At 38.9% G+C, this 17,437-nt stretch overlaps 1 protein-coding gene across 4 annotated transcripts in view; it reads right to left on the reverse strand.

Annotated features, from left to right (window-relative positions):
* The window catches only part of spegb (striated muscle enriched protein kinase b), a 43,599-nt gene that overhangs the window by 15,116 nt on the left and 11,046 nt on the right, over positions 1-17,437 (reverse strand). For 2 of the 4 annotated variants that reach the window (XM_085374368.1, XM_085374367.1), the window contains exons 2-25: positions 14,212-14,298; positions 13,540-13,600; positions 11,822-13,362; positions 11,536-11,679; positions 11,252-11,434; positions 10,146-10,312; positions 9,813-9,901; positions 8,830-9,005; positions 8,318-8,578; positions 8,054-8,212; positions 7,299-7,488; positions 6,962-7,191; positions 6,294-6,413; positions 5,975-6,079; positions 4,398-4,604; positions 4,177-4,300; positions 3,644-3,816; positions 3,052-3,164; positions 2,709-2,877; positions 2,523-2,619; positions 2,218-2,418; positions 584-641; positions 389-466; positions 89-261 (exon numbers count right to left, since the gene is read on the reverse strand). In XM_085374368.1, coding sequence (XP_085230494.1) covers positions 89-261; positions 389-466; positions 584-641; positions 2,218-2,418; positions 2,523-2,619; positions 2,709-2,877; positions 3,052-3,164; positions 3,644-3,816; positions 4,177-4,300; positions 4,398-4,604; positions 5,975-6,079; positions 6,294-6,413; positions 6,962-7,191; positions 7,299-7,488; positions 8,054-8,212; positions 8,318-8,578; positions 8,830-9,005; positions 9,813-9,901; positions 10,146-10,312; positions 11,252-11,434; positions 11,536-11,679; positions 11,822-13,362; positions 13,540-13,600; positions 14,212-14,298 — 4,906 coding nt within the window. Of the gene's footprint in view, positions 1-88; positions 262-388; positions 467-583; positions 642-2,217; positions 2,419-2,522; positions 2,620-2,708; positions 2,878-3,051; positions 3,165-3,643; positions 3,817-4,176; positions 4,301-4,397; positions 4,605-5,974; positions 6,080-6,293; positions 6,414-6,961; positions 7,192-7,298; positions 7,489-8,053; positions 8,213-8,317; positions 8,579-8,829; positions 9,006-9,812; positions 9,902-10,145; positions 10,313-11,251; positions 11,435-11,535; positions 11,680-11,821; positions 13,363-13,539; positions 13,607-14,211; positions 14,299-17,437 lie in introns of all 4 variants that reach the window. The other 2 variants (XM_085374366.1, XM_085374365.1) reach the window with 1 other exon arrangement.

Below are 17,437 nucleotides of genomic sequence, written 5' to 3' on the forward strand. Positions count from 1 at the left end.
ATCAGTGCAATCATTGGGCTACCTCTGATTTTCACTAATCGCATGGAAGGTTCTGTCCTATTTTTAGTGTAGTGTGACTGAGTCATACCATATATCTGTTGCTTTTGACACGGGGCTCTGATTGACAATTTCTGGTGCAACAAATTCTGGGGTGCCATATTTGCAGTACTGAGCTTCATCAGGTGTGATCTCCACCGCGTTGCCAAAATCACAGAGTCGGATTTGATCACCATGGGGGTCCGCCATGAGGATGTTTTCAGGCTGATGAGAGAATTAGGAAATAATATCTAACCCACTGTCTGCTATGAAAGTGCAACTGATCATTTAAAAATAACCTTCTGACACACAAGATGATGGAAGTATAGATTGAGTACTCTTATTTATCTACCTTGATGTCCAGGTGTATGATGTTCGAATGATGAAGGTAGTCCAATCCTTCAAGAAGTTGTCTAATACATGAACGAACCTGATGGTCCAAAAAACCCCAAAACAAAAAGAAAAAAAACAGAAGTTTTTTTTGATCAGATAATAAGAAAATATAGATAAAAGTAGTATTTACTTAGTGAAAAATTGGGATCCTTACATCAGACTCCATTACTGTCGATTTTCTTGTAAATCTGTCAAGCAGCTCCTCGTGGCATCTTTAACGATCAGTTAAGGCATTTCTTTTTGTTAAATTAAATGCACTTTGTAACAAATTATTTATTATGTTATAACCAGTGTTGGGCAAGTTACTTTGAAAAAGTGATTAATTATAGTTACTAGGTACTTCTTCAAAAAAGTAACTGAGTTAGTAACTGAGTTACAAGATTCTAAAAGTAATTAATTACCTAAAAAGTAACTATAGTGTTACTTAAAAAAATGTTTAACCCTCTGGGGTCCAGGGTATAATTGGCCATTTTTAACTACTTTTGATGTTTCCTCCACATTTCACCTTTAAAAACTATTTACTTTGCCTTGTTTGGTATCATTCTTTTCAGCACAACCTCACGTGTCTGAATTTACAGTCATGTTTTCATTTTGACATACTGTATTAACACAACTGATCTAGAATCAGACAAAAAACATAAAATCAGAGTAGAAAAAAGTTCTGTTTTTTACTGTAACAACCACAAACATGTTTATTGAATCATATTTCATAACTTTAAATGCAAATATAAATTGTCGATTTTAAAATGCACAAGTTTTGCAAACAACAAAGTTATTTGCAGCCATTTACCTTTTACCCTTTTTTCTTTATAACCATTTCAAACTATTTACAGAACAATCAGCTGTTCTGCATTCAATAAGATGTCACACAAATTATTTGTGCCACTCCAAATATTTTTGTCCACTATAAAGGAAACATCACAGCCTGATACCTGCAGGTCTGACAGCAGCAGGTGTATCACTCCTGTTTCTACCTGGAGACAGCAGTCGCCTCATTGTTCTGACACACAACACAAAACTATCCACAACACTCTACACTAACTACACAAGACAACACATTAACTACACACTCCAAACACGCTAAACGTCACAAATCTCTCACATCTCAAAACTCGCTCTCTCTGTTTTTCCCCTGTGTTTTTGTTTGTTTGTTTGTTTTTGCTCATAAGCAGAGAGCGCTTGCTGCGCTGTCCTTAGACAGCAAACGTGACGAAACTATTGAAGAAAAAACGCCGCGTATATATTGTTTATCATGACTCTGGTTTATGTGGCCTATCAACACAATTTAAAAACTGGTATATATCACCTTGTTGCTTTGTCATCTTAAAGCGGTCATGTGATTGGCTTACCATGACTATTATACTCTTCCTCAGTCAAACAGCAGCACTCATGCGATTGTTGTGCGAGAAAGTGATTGCCGCCCACGGGAGCGCGCGCAGCTGCTTAAAGCAGTAGGGCCCAAATTACTTACAGCTACTTCCGTGCAACTGATATAAGATGCGGTAAGCTGAAGGCAGCTTCAACCGTCTGTTTGTTGAAAAATAGTAACGCGACCGCACTGCATTTTCTTGTTAGTAATGGTAACGGAGTTGTAACGATAGGAATAGTAATTAGTTAGATTACTCGTTACTGAAAAAAGTAACGCCGTTACCAGTTATTCCTATCACTGGTTATAACGCATTCAATATTAAAATATTCTTTTAACATAAACCTGGTATATTATACTAAGGCTAACTGAGTACTCAGCATCAGAAGGTTTGTTTTCTGACTGCTTTTAAATGTGGATACATTTCAGTGATGATGACAACAGCATTCTTCTTCTCAAAGGCATCATGAAAGTAAAGCACTCTCTCGTGGTCCAGCTTGGAAAGCAGCTTCATCTCTCTCAGAGCGGATGTCTTCTTCTTGGCCCGCGTGGAAATAAACTTTGCAGCGTGCTCCATCTTGTCTGCCTTCTGGGTCGCACGTTTCACATAGGAAAAAGCACCTCTGGAGAAACAGTTCATCAGTTTCATAATTTCTTATTAGTTGAAAAAAGACTGTCAAATAACAGTGCACGTCAGCTGTGGGATCTTTTCTTAAAACCGATTTACCTTCCAATTTCCTTGTGGATGTCATAGTAATCAGTCAGTCGGCGCATTTTCCTTAGAATAGTTTCCTCATCGTCGATGGGATCTTCTTTACTTTTAGCTACAGCAAAGATAAAAGATTAAATGAGTTCCATCAATTTGTTCATTCAAGAGCCTTTGACACCTCAGACAGACAGACTGGCTTCTTACCTTCATGAACGGTGAGTTCAGCTTTACAGGATACAGATCCGGCTAAGTTCCTTGCTGTGCAGGTGTAAACCCCAGAGTCTTCCGGACGAGCATTTAGAACCACCAGGGAGCATTCATTATCATCGTACACAAACGTGTAATGACTGCTCTCTGACAGCAGGATATCATTCTGAAAGCAAATATGCTACGTTTTACAGCGGGTCGTCTTGCGTTTGCTAAAAACTCCCTAAAAACTCTTATGGTTATTTCCCATTTCACTAATTTAGTTAACAGCACAGAGAAACCAGTAAAGAATAACTAGTCATGCAGGGCCATTGTATTAAACACTATAATGGATGGAAACCTTGAACCACAAGATGTCAGGGATGGGTTTGCCCTCCACAACCACAGCAAAGCGAGGGGTATCCCCAGCACAAACATCCAAATCTTCCATAATGGTCTCAAATGTTGGTGGAGCTGTAATGACAGTACAAAGTTCAATTAATTTTGAGGCAATTATTTGCAGTTATTTTGTACTTAGTCTCCAAATATGTCCATCACTAGAATTCTGAAAGCAGATGTCAGAGATGATCTGACTGAGAAACTGAGGGACTACTCATGCTGATACAGCAGAGATCTGGACTCACAGTAGGTCCACCCTAAAGTACACTTCATCCTCCTTTTTGACACTAGTTCAGATCATTATCATGTTGTAGACCTGATGAATCAACACCAGTGAATAAACCCATTATAAACATAAACTCCTAAGGGAACATGTTAACTGAAGTCATAGGTCTTGCAATCTATTTTCCTTAATTCTAAACAATCCGACTTCTTTTTGAAACAGTCGCCCCCTGCTGGCCATTAGAGAGACTGCATTTCAACAAAAGCTTTGCTTTTAAACCCAGAGACTATGTTCATAATTTATATGCACACAGTCTACCTGAAATCTATACCTGCCATCTCCACAATGAATTTGCAGCTGTCACTGCCATACTTATTGGAGGCCACAAACTCCATCTCTCCAATGTCAGCGCTCTTCACTTTCAGCAGCTTCAGCGTGTGCTGGTCGTCATCTGGCATTGTCATCTCATATAGGCCTGGCTTGTTGGCCAGGACCACTCCTCTCCTGGGAACAAAAGCATTTTCAGTCAGGTCAGACACTTATAGGAAGGAGGGCAGCAGAGTGTCACTGAGTCAGGACATAATAATAGACTTTCTTAACTGCTCTGGAATCCTGGATAATCACTGGGAATAAAGCAGCTGCCTCTTTGCATACTGTCATACTGTATTTATGCTTCCCAGTAACAGTACATGTATCCTGTTATGTACTAAGTCAGAAAGGGGACAAACGGCACTAGATTCTCTCATGCGACAGGAATATGTTTGAATTTTTTTTCTTTAGTGAAATTAAAGTAAAACTCATTCATTTCCTTGAGTTTCTCTTTTTCTAAAAACAACAAAATGAAGTGTATTGACAGAAACTAACCTTTTCCAGATGACTGAAGCATTAACATGATTGAGAGTCATTGAGATAGTGACCGACTGGTTTTCCATCACATATACAGTTTCTGGCTTATCGATAATCACTGGAGCCTCCTGCACATAAGGACCTGAAGACATAAACCACAGAGGTAATATTTAACAGATTTGTTCTGGATGGATGGATGAATGGATGGATGGATGGATGATCTATAAAGTCAAACCTACCTCTGTCCAGGAGCTGCACTGGGTCAGTAGCTGGTGAGGGCTTGCTGAAAGCCTTGGAGGTGATGGTGAGTACCCTGAAAGCATAGCGCACACCTTTGGAGAGTGTTGTGATGGTGTAAGTTGTCTCCTTCAGGCCTGAAGCTATAATGATCCACTGGATGGAGCCTAAGGCTTGCTGTTGGATGGCGTACATCAAAGAGCTGGGATCTGGAAGAAAAAAAAAGGCTTTTGATTCAAAATGCTTTGGGTCAATGATTCCTTTTTATATCACGCAGTATATGAAGTAAGTACATAAAGTACAACATGTAAAAACTGGAGCACCTCACAGTGTGTCAGTATGTTATTTTTAGCATTTATTCTTGATGTTTTTTCATAATGAAATCTGCTGCTTGTTTCAGTGTCCCAGCTGTAAAACCAGAGATGAGTAAGTCTTACCCAGAAATGAAAGAACACATCACACTCACAGCCTGGCCATTTGTCAAACACTTTGTTTTCTTTCATTCGGACACATTTGGGACTACAATTTACAAAATGAATATTGTGAAAACTTAAACTTAAATAATAAAATAAATAAATCAGTAAAATCATTAAGTAAAAAATAGCTTAGCTTAATAGCTTATCCAACATAACCTTTTCCCTTCTCCTATTTTATTTTTATGTTTTATGATTTTGTAAACTGCCTGTTTTTATGCTTGCTTTGTTCTGCTGTGTACAGTGTCCTTGAGTGTTCTGAAAGGCACTTTTAAATAAAATGTATTATTATTATTATTATTATTATTATTATTATTATTATTATTATTATTATGACAGAAAAGTAGCAAATGAGACCATAAACACATCATGTAAATCTTATACTGAGGTCATAAAACAGAGAAACTGAGAAATGGGATAATTTGCTCATAGTCTTTTAGACCAGCAGCCCCCAACCTTTTTTGCACCACGGAACATTTATGTCCGACAATATTTTCATGGACCGGCCTTTAAGGTGTCGCGGATAAATACAACAAAATAAAACCAGTACCGGTACCAAATAAAAAAAAGATTTATTCATAACACAAGGAAAAAGACCGAGGGAAACCCAGTTAATGATAAAAACAATTGCAAAAAAATAACACTAAAAACCGATAAAAACCATAAATTTCACAACCGAGCCTCAACTCTCGCAGCCCGGTACCAAACGACTCACGGACCAGTACCGGTCCGTGGCCCGGGGGTTGGGGACCACTGTTTTAGACAACCCAGTGTTTTTTTGGAACCAGAACTGTTGCCCTCTGCTGGACATTAGAAAGAATGCACTGGCTTTACTTTTTAGACCTAGAAGCAAGGTCCATCTTTTACATTCAGTCTATGATCAAATGGCCCTCAGCTCAGATCTGTTCCATGTTGAAAGCGATAGATTACAATCTGTCAGAGTTTCATGGAAAGATGAGATAGACACAAATATTTTAAAATGCATGTCTGAAAGAGACCTTAGAGAATGTTCTGCATTAAATGTGTAAAACAATAAATAACTTAAGAATAAGGAATATATTGTTTTGTCTCTTGAATATAGCACATGTGACAATGTTTTTGCTTACCAATGGAAGGGTCCAGCCTCCTTGGTTTCTTCCAGCTCAAGGTGATGGTTTTGCCAGTAATGGATTCTATGACTGGAGTCCCATCAGGTGGGTCAGGGAGGATGTCTGAAAATGACAATGGATTTAGGCAGCTGTATTTTTCTCTGGTGTGGTGCGGCATGGGGCAGCATCAATCTATAAGGTGTACTTGAGTACGGTTGTGTAATCAAAACATGTTTCTTTCTCCAGAGCGTTCAATTCAGTTCAATTTTATTTATATAGCATCAAATCAGAATGAGAGTTTCCTCAAAGCACTTGAGGAAGAAGAAAAAAAAATTACCTGTAACATAGAGATGAGCATAGCAGGTGGCCTTCCCAACTTTGTTAGAGATGACACTCTTGTAGACACCACCGTGGGCATGGCACACAGAGCGGATGACCAGGCTGTGAACATCACGAACTGCAACAGGAGAAAGCGGCTTGGCTTACTCGGTTTTACACGACACAGACAAGGAAGACTGAGGCAGTGTGGATTCATTCAGGGGTGTAAGTGCTCAGTGTAGCAGCTATAGAATAACGACACTCTCTGTATTTAATTAAACCCTGATCTCACAATGAAATTCTGTGTACTTTTGCTCCACGCAACAAGAAAGAGGACAGCACCCTCGTTTTTGAAAATTGGTCTTTGTAGATTAAAGGTAGTTGAAATGATTTGCTGCTGAAGCACAGAAGTAACTGTCGCAATGATCCTGGCAATGAAGAAGCAAACAGGGCAAAAAGAGAATGATAAAATCACTTCCTCAATAAAGAAGTCTTTGGTTCTGATTATTACTGCTAGATCAGTAATGGTTATTGTACCTGCTTAATACAAGCAGTTATTTTTTAAATGAAGTAATAAAAAAAATATTTGTTTGCGTTTGCTGAAAAGAAAATCATACATAAAGGAATTTCCATACAAAGGATGGAAATAAATATCAGATGAATATAAATCCATTCTGCAAAACTTACACTGTGTCATCTTTCTGTCCTCTGTGCTTTCAATCCTCTTTCCATTGTGGAACCAAGCAATAGTTGGATACGGCAAACCAGCCACTTTGCATTTGAGCACAGCTTCTTTTCCCTCAATCACATCCAGGTCATAAAGGGGTTTGATGAAGTCAGGCATGGTGAAACGCTCCACCTCATTCTCTGGGACCTCTGGCTCTTCAGGTATGGAGGGCATTTTCTCCAATTTAGCCCTGAAGTGATGAGAAGAAGAATTGGATAGGTAACAATGAACACCACTGGGAGCTCAAGCGGAATTTCAAAAAGCACACGTGATCCAGAGAAAATCAAACACTCTTACATCTGTGAGGAGATGGCTGGACGTGGCTCCTGTATGTAAAGTTCAGCAGAGCTCTCTGCCTCGCCGTGACTGTTATGGGCTCTGACAGTGTAAAAACCCTCATCATCGCTGGTCACGTGAGAAATGACGAGAGAATGGCGGCCACCCTCCTGAAGAATACGAATGTCCTCACTTTCTGTAAGTAAATGATCTAAAGGAAAAAGGAAAACATATCCATATGGTTTTATATTGGAGGAGCATAAGTAAGATAAGCTAGAAGTTTACCCAGTAAAACTTTAAAGATAAGTGATTGATCAGAGATAATTAAAAACACCAAATGATAAAGAATGCAAAAGTCAGTAAGAGATTTTGTGTTTATAATTAATTAGATGTTCCAAAAAAGTTTCACTTTTTGCTTGCTATTAAGCGACAATTTAATTAAAACTTGACAGTTGATTTTATATCTGATTTACCATCAGATTAAGAAATAAGGCTAAAATCGTCAGTTGGCAGTGAAATTCAGTGATACAAAGAAAAAAGAGAACACTCCAACAATCACATGACCCCTGTGAGCAAGCACTTTGGTGACAGTGGAGGGAAAAACTCCCTTTTAACAGGAAGAAACCTCTGGCAGAACCAGGCTCAGGGAGGGGCGGGGCCATCTGCTGCGACCGGTTAGGGTGAAATGAAGTCAGGGGTTATTGCACTGCCCACAGAAGGAGTGTGTGTATAAGTGACAGCGTCATCAACCTAGAGGAGTATAAGTATGTTCCTACCAAATTGGCTCCAGGTGACTTTAGGAGGTGGCGTCCCACTGACTTTGCAGTCAAATCGAGCGTTGCGCCCCTCAATTACTTCCAAAACATCCAAATTGCGAGTAAAGAGAGGTTCGAGGGAGGGGATGACTTTGAGTTTGCCACATGAGGTCACTTCCTCTAAAAAATGAAAAAAATATCTCTTAAGTAGAAACGAGTTAGAAGTGATAAATATACTTCTTCAAGTTTTGCATCATGCATGTGGGATATATCCTTGACACTTACCTTTAGCTGTGCTGAGTTTGCACATGTATGTTCCGCTGTCATCTTCATGTACAGAGTTAAGCAGCAGGCGGCACTTTCTTCCATCAAAGTGCATTTTACAATTGAGCAATGCTGGCTGGATCAGTTTCCCATCTGCAAGCCAGTCCACATCCGTGTCCTTTGGTCCAATGACGTGACACTCAAACAAAACAGTCTCTCCAGCCTTGGCTGTGATGTCCCTGACTGCCCGGATAACTGCGAGACCTGGCTCCACTGGTGGTGCTGGATATAAATAAAGTACATTTTCTGAAGATTGCTGTTAAGTGATACAAAAACGGTGATGTTGTGAAGTAGTTCCAGCCCTCTGTTTATGTTTTTAGTCACGTGGAACTATGGTAAAGGAATTGGAGGCATTTCTTTACAATGTAGAACAAAATTACTTCCCCAAAACTGACACGGACATAATTAATCGGTGAACAAGAGCGAAATGTCGATTTATGCATTCTTAATTAAACAAGCAGAAAAATACATACCTTTCACCTCCAGCTTTGCTTCACACTGCTTCGTCCCATACTCATTAATAATCCTACAAGTGTAAATCCCAGAGTCCGACTTCACTGCCGACTTGATTGTCATTTCAAAGGCGCCATCCTTCATCTCACGTACAATGTGACGTGGGCCTGTTTTTACCGTCACTCTGTCCCTCAGCCTACAAGAGCACATGGGACCAATTGTTTCTATATTTTTCAACAAGAGGTAAATTACTCATACACTGTATTTCAGTTTTTCAATAAAGGATGGTCAAGCACACGTTTTGTCCCACCACATTAGGGGGTGGAATACATTGTCTTTTCTGCTATTGTCTCTTTAGATTCATGACTAACTCTTATGACAAAACCTGCATGAATGACTCAGCCGTTTATTGTCAGCTACATTAAAAAAATAAGACTGGCATTATTAGCCGTAATGTTAAATTTAGCATTAAAAGAACCCCACAAAAAGACCAAAAGCAGTATGTAATTTTCTCTTTTTTAACTGTTGTGCTGTCACTTTTCTATTAAAACACATTTACAGAGAGTGCTATTTTCAATTAAATCATATATTTGGATACCATATTTTAGCTCTAAAATTTATTTGTACATTTATTTCCTTTTTTGTGCTTTACTTTGATATAACTTTTGCATTTGCAGCTATATGAGACTAACTTAAAACCAACTATCTTATGAAGAAAAGTATCACCAAGTTAAAGTTGCAACAGGAAAAGGAAATGATCTCATCTCTACATCGTAAGATCACTTCACTGATTAAGCATGGGGGTATGCAAAAGCATCACATGCAATAAAAAATCAATTTAAAAGTTTTGACTTTAAAACTTTAAGTTTCCACCTCCTTTAATGAATTAAAGGACCATGCTCAAAAACAAACTATGCATTCATGTTTCCTCATGGTTTGTGCTGTCCATATCTTATGGAAGCAATGAGTTTAAGTAGACTGATGAAGTGAGGGGGGGACCTACCAATACAGCATAGGTTTGGGTTGTCCACTTATTCGGACAGACATGGTGACTTCCTGTCCCTCAATGACAGCTTGATCACTCATTGTTACCTGTTTAAAATTTAATGCAAGTTAGACGCTTAGAGATGCATTTCACCTGTAAGTTTTATGAGAGATGTGTTGATGGGGTGACCACACAGCAGATAATACATTTATTAAGGGAAAATTAATACTGATAGAATGCTTAGTATGGAAGATATTTCCATGCAGTATTGTTGCCACTGTTCGATTAACATACTATGGTCACACTAAAGGGCAAAGTAAGATTTATCCAATGAACCCTGCACAGTCTCACCAAGAATGCAGGGGGTTTCCTAAAATGTGTGTCAATAGTTCGCCTTGGCTCTGGCCCCCCAAAGTCCATGACTTCTTCCATGGGGCTGAGATACTCTTCATCAGATGTAATAGGGCTGCTGATATCCATAGGAACACCCAAGTTTCCCTTTGGTTCCTGCACAGAATCTGCAAAGCCAGAAATTGTACTATTATAATCATTGTCATACCTTGATACCTTTTTTAACAATCAAGTCCCATTTATACTTTTTTTTTTTTTTTTTACTGAGAGCAAAACTGAAAGAGTACAAGGGGATTTAAAAGAGTTCACATATTGAATAAAACATCCCTCCTGTTTAAAACACATTTAGAACCTAAGATGCCAAATGTGAAATCTAAACAATGGTGGATTCACAGTGAGTGGAGCCACTGAGCCTCATTGGGCACTTTATAGGTTCAGTTTTGCCTCTGAGTTTCCATGGTAACTATAAGTGAGGTTATTCAGCTGGAATATATGGCGCACACATTTCGCTGAGAGAGATAATGACAAGGGAGCCAGGAGAGAAATACAATGCCAACGTGGGAAGAGACTACGAGATGATTTTTAAGACGACAAAAATGGCCTCTGAAAATGAATACTGTAAACTGGAAATTACTGCTTAGTACATTTACCTTTTTTTTGATTAGGCTGCATATTATACTAGTGTAGGGGGAGTGATAAATGTCCTGTTCAATTTCTGAGCGACTACAATAAAAGTTTAATATAATAACTGACGTGGCCTTTCTGTGTGGAGTTTGTATAATCGTCCAATAGCTGTGTTGGTTTTCTCCAGATATTCTGGCTTCCTGTTGCAGTTCAAAGAAATGCATGTTAGTTTAATTAGGGGATTCTGAATTGGCTTTAAATGTGAATGAGAGAATGAATAGTTGTGTCAGTGTTAGCACTGTGATGGACGGGCAACCTGTCCGGAGTGTACCCCACTACTTGCCCATTGTCCACCTAGATAGGCTGCATGCTTCGTTGGGTAAGAGATTATGGATGTATGTATAGATATGGATGTTCCTTAAGCCTCAGTCAGACAGGCCTTTGCGATGCTTTTGGTCTCATGTCCCAAAACATAAACTTACCTGCTTTAACTATAAGAGTGGCACTGCTTGAAGCTCTTCCCATCTGATTAACAGCAGTTACACAGTATCTTCCCCCATCACTTATTTTAGCTGATCTGATGAGAAGACTATGTCGTTCACCCTCCACTTTGACTGCATAATTTGCAATCCCAGTGACCTCAGTGTTGTCTATAGTCCAGGTGACTTAAACAGAGAAGAAAACAAAATAAATCCACCTCTCCATCAACTGATTCAAAGTTACCTTTAAGGGTTTTGCTGTTGAAATAAAAATTACAAAAAATTACCTTCAGGGCTAGGGGTTCCAGCAATTATAGTTCTTAGCAGTACATCTGCACCAGCAGATGCTACAGTATCCTGGAGGGGAAACTCAAACATAGGAGCCTCCATGGGGTCTTCTCCGGCAGACACATAAGAATCATCTGAAGAATCTGCACATTTTAACAAGAGACAAACTTAAAGTGATTTTTGTTCCTTTGCTCAAATTACAAAAATGACACTAGAGGACAGAGAAAGTCACTTTATTAGACATTACCACAAAAAAGCTTACAAAAGAAACAGAACAAATCTAACCTAACTCTGGAGACAGGGGTCGTGTACGACGGTTCTTTCCTCTGGACTTTTGCTGTTGTCCCTCTTTGGCACCAGCACGCTTCTGTTTAGGCTCACTTGTGCTTACAGGAACATCCTCTTCCATTTTTTCATCTTCAACAATAATTGTAGGTACCTTAATCTTAGAGATTGGTTTAGAAAGTTCCACTTCCATTTTCTCCTCTGTTGGAGAGCTTGGTAATATTCTTGGGGGTTTTGAAGGGGCAAGATCTTGCACAATGATGGGCCTTTTTTGTACCAGAGGACTCTCAGGTCTGTTTTCAATTTTTCTTACTGCAACTTCTATTGGTGTCTTTCTCCCCAAAGTCTCATCCTTTTGCGTTTGTACAGGAGACTCTTGGATGTGTGGGGATTCTTGCATTCGAGATACCCTTTGTACAAGAGGACTCGGTGGCCTTCGTTCAACTTTGCGCAACGTCATCTCTGTAACATTTCTGCTTGGTGAATCTTCCCTGTGTTGATTATATATTGCTGGTGATGATGATCGTTGAATAATTTCTGTAACAGGACTGACTCTATTGAATTCTCTCACCGATCGTTGTCCTGGTAAGTCAGATAACTGCATTGACTCTGGGGTGCCTGCAACTTCTCCAACTCTACTAACTGGTACAGCTGTTAAACCAGTGTCTGCTGTCTTTTGAGGTTGAGATTTCTGCTCATGTTGTGTTTGCTGCTGTTGCTGCATCGGTTGCTTACTTAGTTCCCTTTCTCTCTGTTCTTTTGCCCACTGGACTCGTTCCCTTTCTTGGAGTTTTTGCAGGACCTGAGGAGGAATAGGTTCAATTTTCCTAAAAGGCTGGCGCTGCTTGACCTTCAGGGTTAGCTGTTCAGTTGAAAACGATTTCTTCAGATGAGGTTTACCAACAAGCTTTTTAATGCGTTGGAGCTCCTCAGTGAACTTGTTTTCAATGTCCTGAACTTTTTGAGAGTAGCGAGGTTTCTCTTCCAGCGAAGCTGCTCTCTGTTTAAACATAGACCTTCGTTCAGCAGCATCTTCTTTTAGAGCTTCCCTAAGATCTTCCCTTGAACTTTCTCTAGAGATACCCAAACGGCTTCCTCCATCATCTGAATCCACAGATCCAGCCCGATTGAACCCTGCCCAGGATCTTCCCGAAATGGAACCTTCTGGAATATCAAGACTCCGTCTCCGCTCCTCTAAGTCACGGACCTTCTCAAAAACCTTTGAACTAGCCCTTGTAAGCTTTGGAGAGGGTCTAAGAGTAAATTCTTTCTTGGAATATTCACTCAGTGGAGTCTGTGGTCGGGAATCTTGGGTGTTACTTTGGGACACAGATTTTGGCTGCTTAACCTTTTCTTCAAACTCCCCAGGCACGGTGTCTTGGTATTCAGTTGGCACAACGATTTTCTTCCGCAAGCTAAGAGGAGTAGTTGAACCAGAGCGACTTGGCATTGGAGAGGTGGAGGTGCGTTTGACCAGTCTTGGAGATGGGGGTGGGAGAACTTGTGTGGGAGATTCTCTTGAAAAATCCTCAGACTGGCTCCTGAAATAGAGGATTTGAGGAAAAATCTGTTAAAATTAGGAAGCTGTTGCTAATTTACAACCTTACTCATTACTGTGTTTTAGCACTGAATTCAAGTCCAGTAGTATAGTCAACACACAAAGTTCTTTTTACTGTAATTGTTGGGGTTACCATCAATGCTGTATGTTTTGTACTTGCCTGTTAGAGTGATCTTCATGTCCATGTGTTTTACTGACATCCTGGGCACATTTTTCCATCACTGTGTCTCGTGTGAAAGAAGAGATGCATTAACACATTTGTATGGCAAAAATTCTAGGTCAGGTATTCATGTTCAAATCTCCACCAAATAATATTTCTATGTAAACACTGGATGAAGTGACTTGCTGTATCACTGCAGGCTCTGCCATCTGTATAGAACACTGCTGGTAACCACTGTGGAGAACTGAGGTTCTAAAAAGACAGTTATTTCCCTGATCAGACATACAAGGAGAGCAAAAGAGTGAAGGAGAGAAAGACCTCCAACACAAAAAGTACACAATATATATATATAGATATATATATAGATAGATCTAGGTCGATAGATCTATATCGATAGATCTAGATCGACAGACAGACAGACAGATAGATAGACAGATAGATAGATAGATATACATGTTTGTTTCTGTGTCAGAAGTAGCCAAAAAGAAAACTAGAGAAAAAAAAAACAATGGAAATGAAAACTGTTATTTTTCATTAGGTTCATGTGATTGCCTTCAGCTCCATTTTCTTTCTTGTTGTTGGTACTACTATCTTACAACCTCATAGCAGGTCTCAGTACCATCCTGTAAGCACTGATGCAAATTAATGATTGAAATCAGAAACAGTTCATACCTGCAGACACAGCCTGGTCCTCAACATCCCCGCTATCTTCTTTGGTCTCATATTGGTCTCCACCTTCATCTTCTGTTGTTTCAGAATCTGAAATAAATAAAACAAAATAAATGGAAAATTACTTGTGATGTAATCACATTTCAACTAGACCAGTTTGTGAAGAACATTATTTGGTGAGAAAATAAAAGTGCATTTGAAAGCATACTTGTAAAAAAAGCAGAAAATAAAAGTAAGGACAATCTAAAACTATTTACTAAATGAAGCATGGCACCATCTGTGATGTTGTTTGGCAACAATGGAAAACTGTCTTTCTGCAGTGGAAACAAAAGATGTAACAGACAGTGGACAGGATATCGTCACTATTACCTTATCATGTTCAGTTCACTTTATGGAGATGCTTGGTGAAAGAAACTGAAGTGATTTTCCTGACCCCCTTTTGGGGGTGAAGTGGGGGGGACTAACAATCTGAATCAGAATACTTTCTTTATACCAAAGGAAATTATGTAATGCCACTGAAATTTTCTGTGGCACTTAACTGAATTTCATAATATATGTAGTTGTTCTACTTGATGAGTTGATGCCCCCAGGGTCTCATTAGCACAGCTAAGCTGAATATACTAAATTTGTTACAGCTGAATTGTTGCTGAGTCTTGTCACCCATAATTACTTCAACGACATCAGCAAATTTATTTCAAGGAAGGGAATACAAGAAGAAAATAACTACAAGTGTGTTCATATTTTCAGCAGAAATGTATCCTCTTTAAACCTAAAAAACTGTTCCAGCTGTACTATCTGATAAATATGACTGTTCTTCACAGGCTGAGAGAAAATTCAGTCATTGGTAGGACTCAAAATAGAAAGCAGTATTGAGTCACTGGCATCCCAGCAGCTCTCATGAGGTGTTTGCTTCACAGTAGGTGGAACCACTTATAAAAAAAAATGAAATAAATAAATAACAGAAGCTATCTCTTGTTCTCTTGCAGTAAAAGAACACAACAGGGTAACGCTGGCCACAATGGAAATGGTGGAAAAATGTTTTCAAAAACAGGCTTGTTTGAAATCAGCAGACAGAAAAAAGTCAGCTATAAACTACACAGAAAAGCTTAGAGTCCTACTCACAGCTATTTAATCTGTATTTAGCTACACTGCACATTCATGCAATATTAATATCACATAACATAATTTTACATTTCAAAGTAAAACACTTTCACACAGACACAACATTGTAAAGAGTATTATTACACAGTATAACATCATATTTCTCAGTGTGACACATTATTTTTCCAAAGCAGTCATTCGAATCCGCTGATTTTGTCCAAGACTAAACTACTGAAAATTTACACAAACATACATTAAATAATTGAAAATTTATTGCTGTGCCCTTTACGTCAACTAACTTTCTCATGCGATGCTTGTTTAGGCTTGAATAAATAAATAAATAAAACTATATGGTTTGTTAGGTCTAGGGAAACATAATAACAGGGTGCAAATATGGACTTCCTTTTATGTGAAATACATGTTCCTGTATCCTTTGGAGAAGCTCTACTGAAAATGTAAGTATTACATTTTTTTCCTGTATTAATTTCAATAACAATTCATCGACTATGACTTTGGTCCTTTGTAGACATTCCAGGTTTGAGGAGCTCAGGTAACATTAATGTATTTGTACTCTGTCATTATATTAAGCAATGCTATCCTTCTCTTTGACACTTTAATCGCTCACCTCAAAGTTGAGAAATACAACTTCAGCACCTGTCCTCTTTGATATATTGCAAGGCAATAATCATTCTTCACAACACTAAAATATACCATCCCTCTATCCACCCATCCTCTTCCACTTATCCATAAAATATACCCCAAAATGACAAAACACAGAAATGATATTTAGCCATTTTATGGTATCAGTGTATGTGTTGTACCATTATCATTCAGTCTTAATCTTGGGACAGTTCAATGAGGTCTCAGATTCACTTTTCTGTGCTTCTTCTTCTTCATCCCAAGTTAATTAACTTCTTTTCAATTCGCCTCGTTCATTTGATAAGTGCCACCATGCCATGAAGAGTCATTATGCAGTGACTCCAGTAAGTCACTTATGTTTTAATTAAATATAACTGAATGAATGTGAATTATAATCGGGATATTTTTATTACGAAAATATACTCCAGTATCATTTTTTTGCATTCCTTATAAAACTAGCTTGTAGTATAAAATTAGCATGTCATAATATCTTGTTTGAAGTCAAGGTGGAGCAGTGATGTCTTTCTATGTTGGCTCTGCGGTGGACTAGCAACCTCTCCTCTGTGCCTCTTACCCAATATCTACTGTGAACCTAAGTTAGATGATAGACAAATGAATAAGCCGAGGAAGTCCCTGATTGGTTGCACATGAGAAGCAGACAATATTAAATCCCTGCTGACAGTGATTTTATAACTCTTTTAGTAACTGACAGTTAATAACACTGTGACTGACTGCACAGGGTATTATCAATCATGCTGTAGTCTCAGAACAGTACAGTACATGAGCCTGTCACTCAGAAAAAAAACCAGAGCTTAACTTACAGTTTCCAAAATCCAATTTAATAATTGTCAAGAATATTTTTAGTGTCACTGTGAAATCTGTTAGAGGAGGTAGAATATAAATGATTGTCTGGGCAGGGGTGTCACCAAGGGGAGCCAGGGGGGCCAGCAGGCATCCCCAAAAAACTGCTGGCCCTCCCACTGCCCCTTTTTCGGCAAGACCCTATGTTGGTAATAGTTTAAATAAACGTGCGCACAAGAGAGAGGAAGACACCCTACAATGAGTTGAAACAAACTTGTTATTTCTTCCTGCATATATGATGTTTGTCATTCGTATTGTGTCACTTTGTATGTCTCATTATTTCACATCGTCACCCCCTCCCCTCCGCTGCGCCCCTGCATTGTTCTGTTTTTGGTGTGCCACCCCAATATTTGTAGTGGCCCCCTAATGGCCACCCCTATATCTGGGTTACAGTTGCTACCGGTTTGCTGGTGCACAAATAGACATAAAAGTGCACACCAAATAACACCAAAGAGCCCTTAAGTATAACAAGTAGTTCTGGAAGTTTCCTCTCAACATCGCAGCACTGCATGGAAGAATTTTAGTGAAACTTTTAGTGAGACTCTCCTGTAGTTTCCTGAAGTTCAAAGCTACGGAAGAGCTTTGAGGTTGACTGAGTTTCTAGTTGGTTATAGCTCACAGTAACACT

Source organism: Diplotaxodon limnothrissa, linkage group LG16 (assembly GCF_057381915.1).
Source record: "Diplotaxodon limnothrissa isolate DT_005_m linkage group LG16, D_limnothrissa_male_GT1.1, whole genome shotgun sequence".
Taxonomy (NCBI): Eukaryota; Metazoa; Chordata; class Actinopteri; order Cichliformes; family Cichlidae; genus Diplotaxodon; species Diplotaxodon limnothrissa.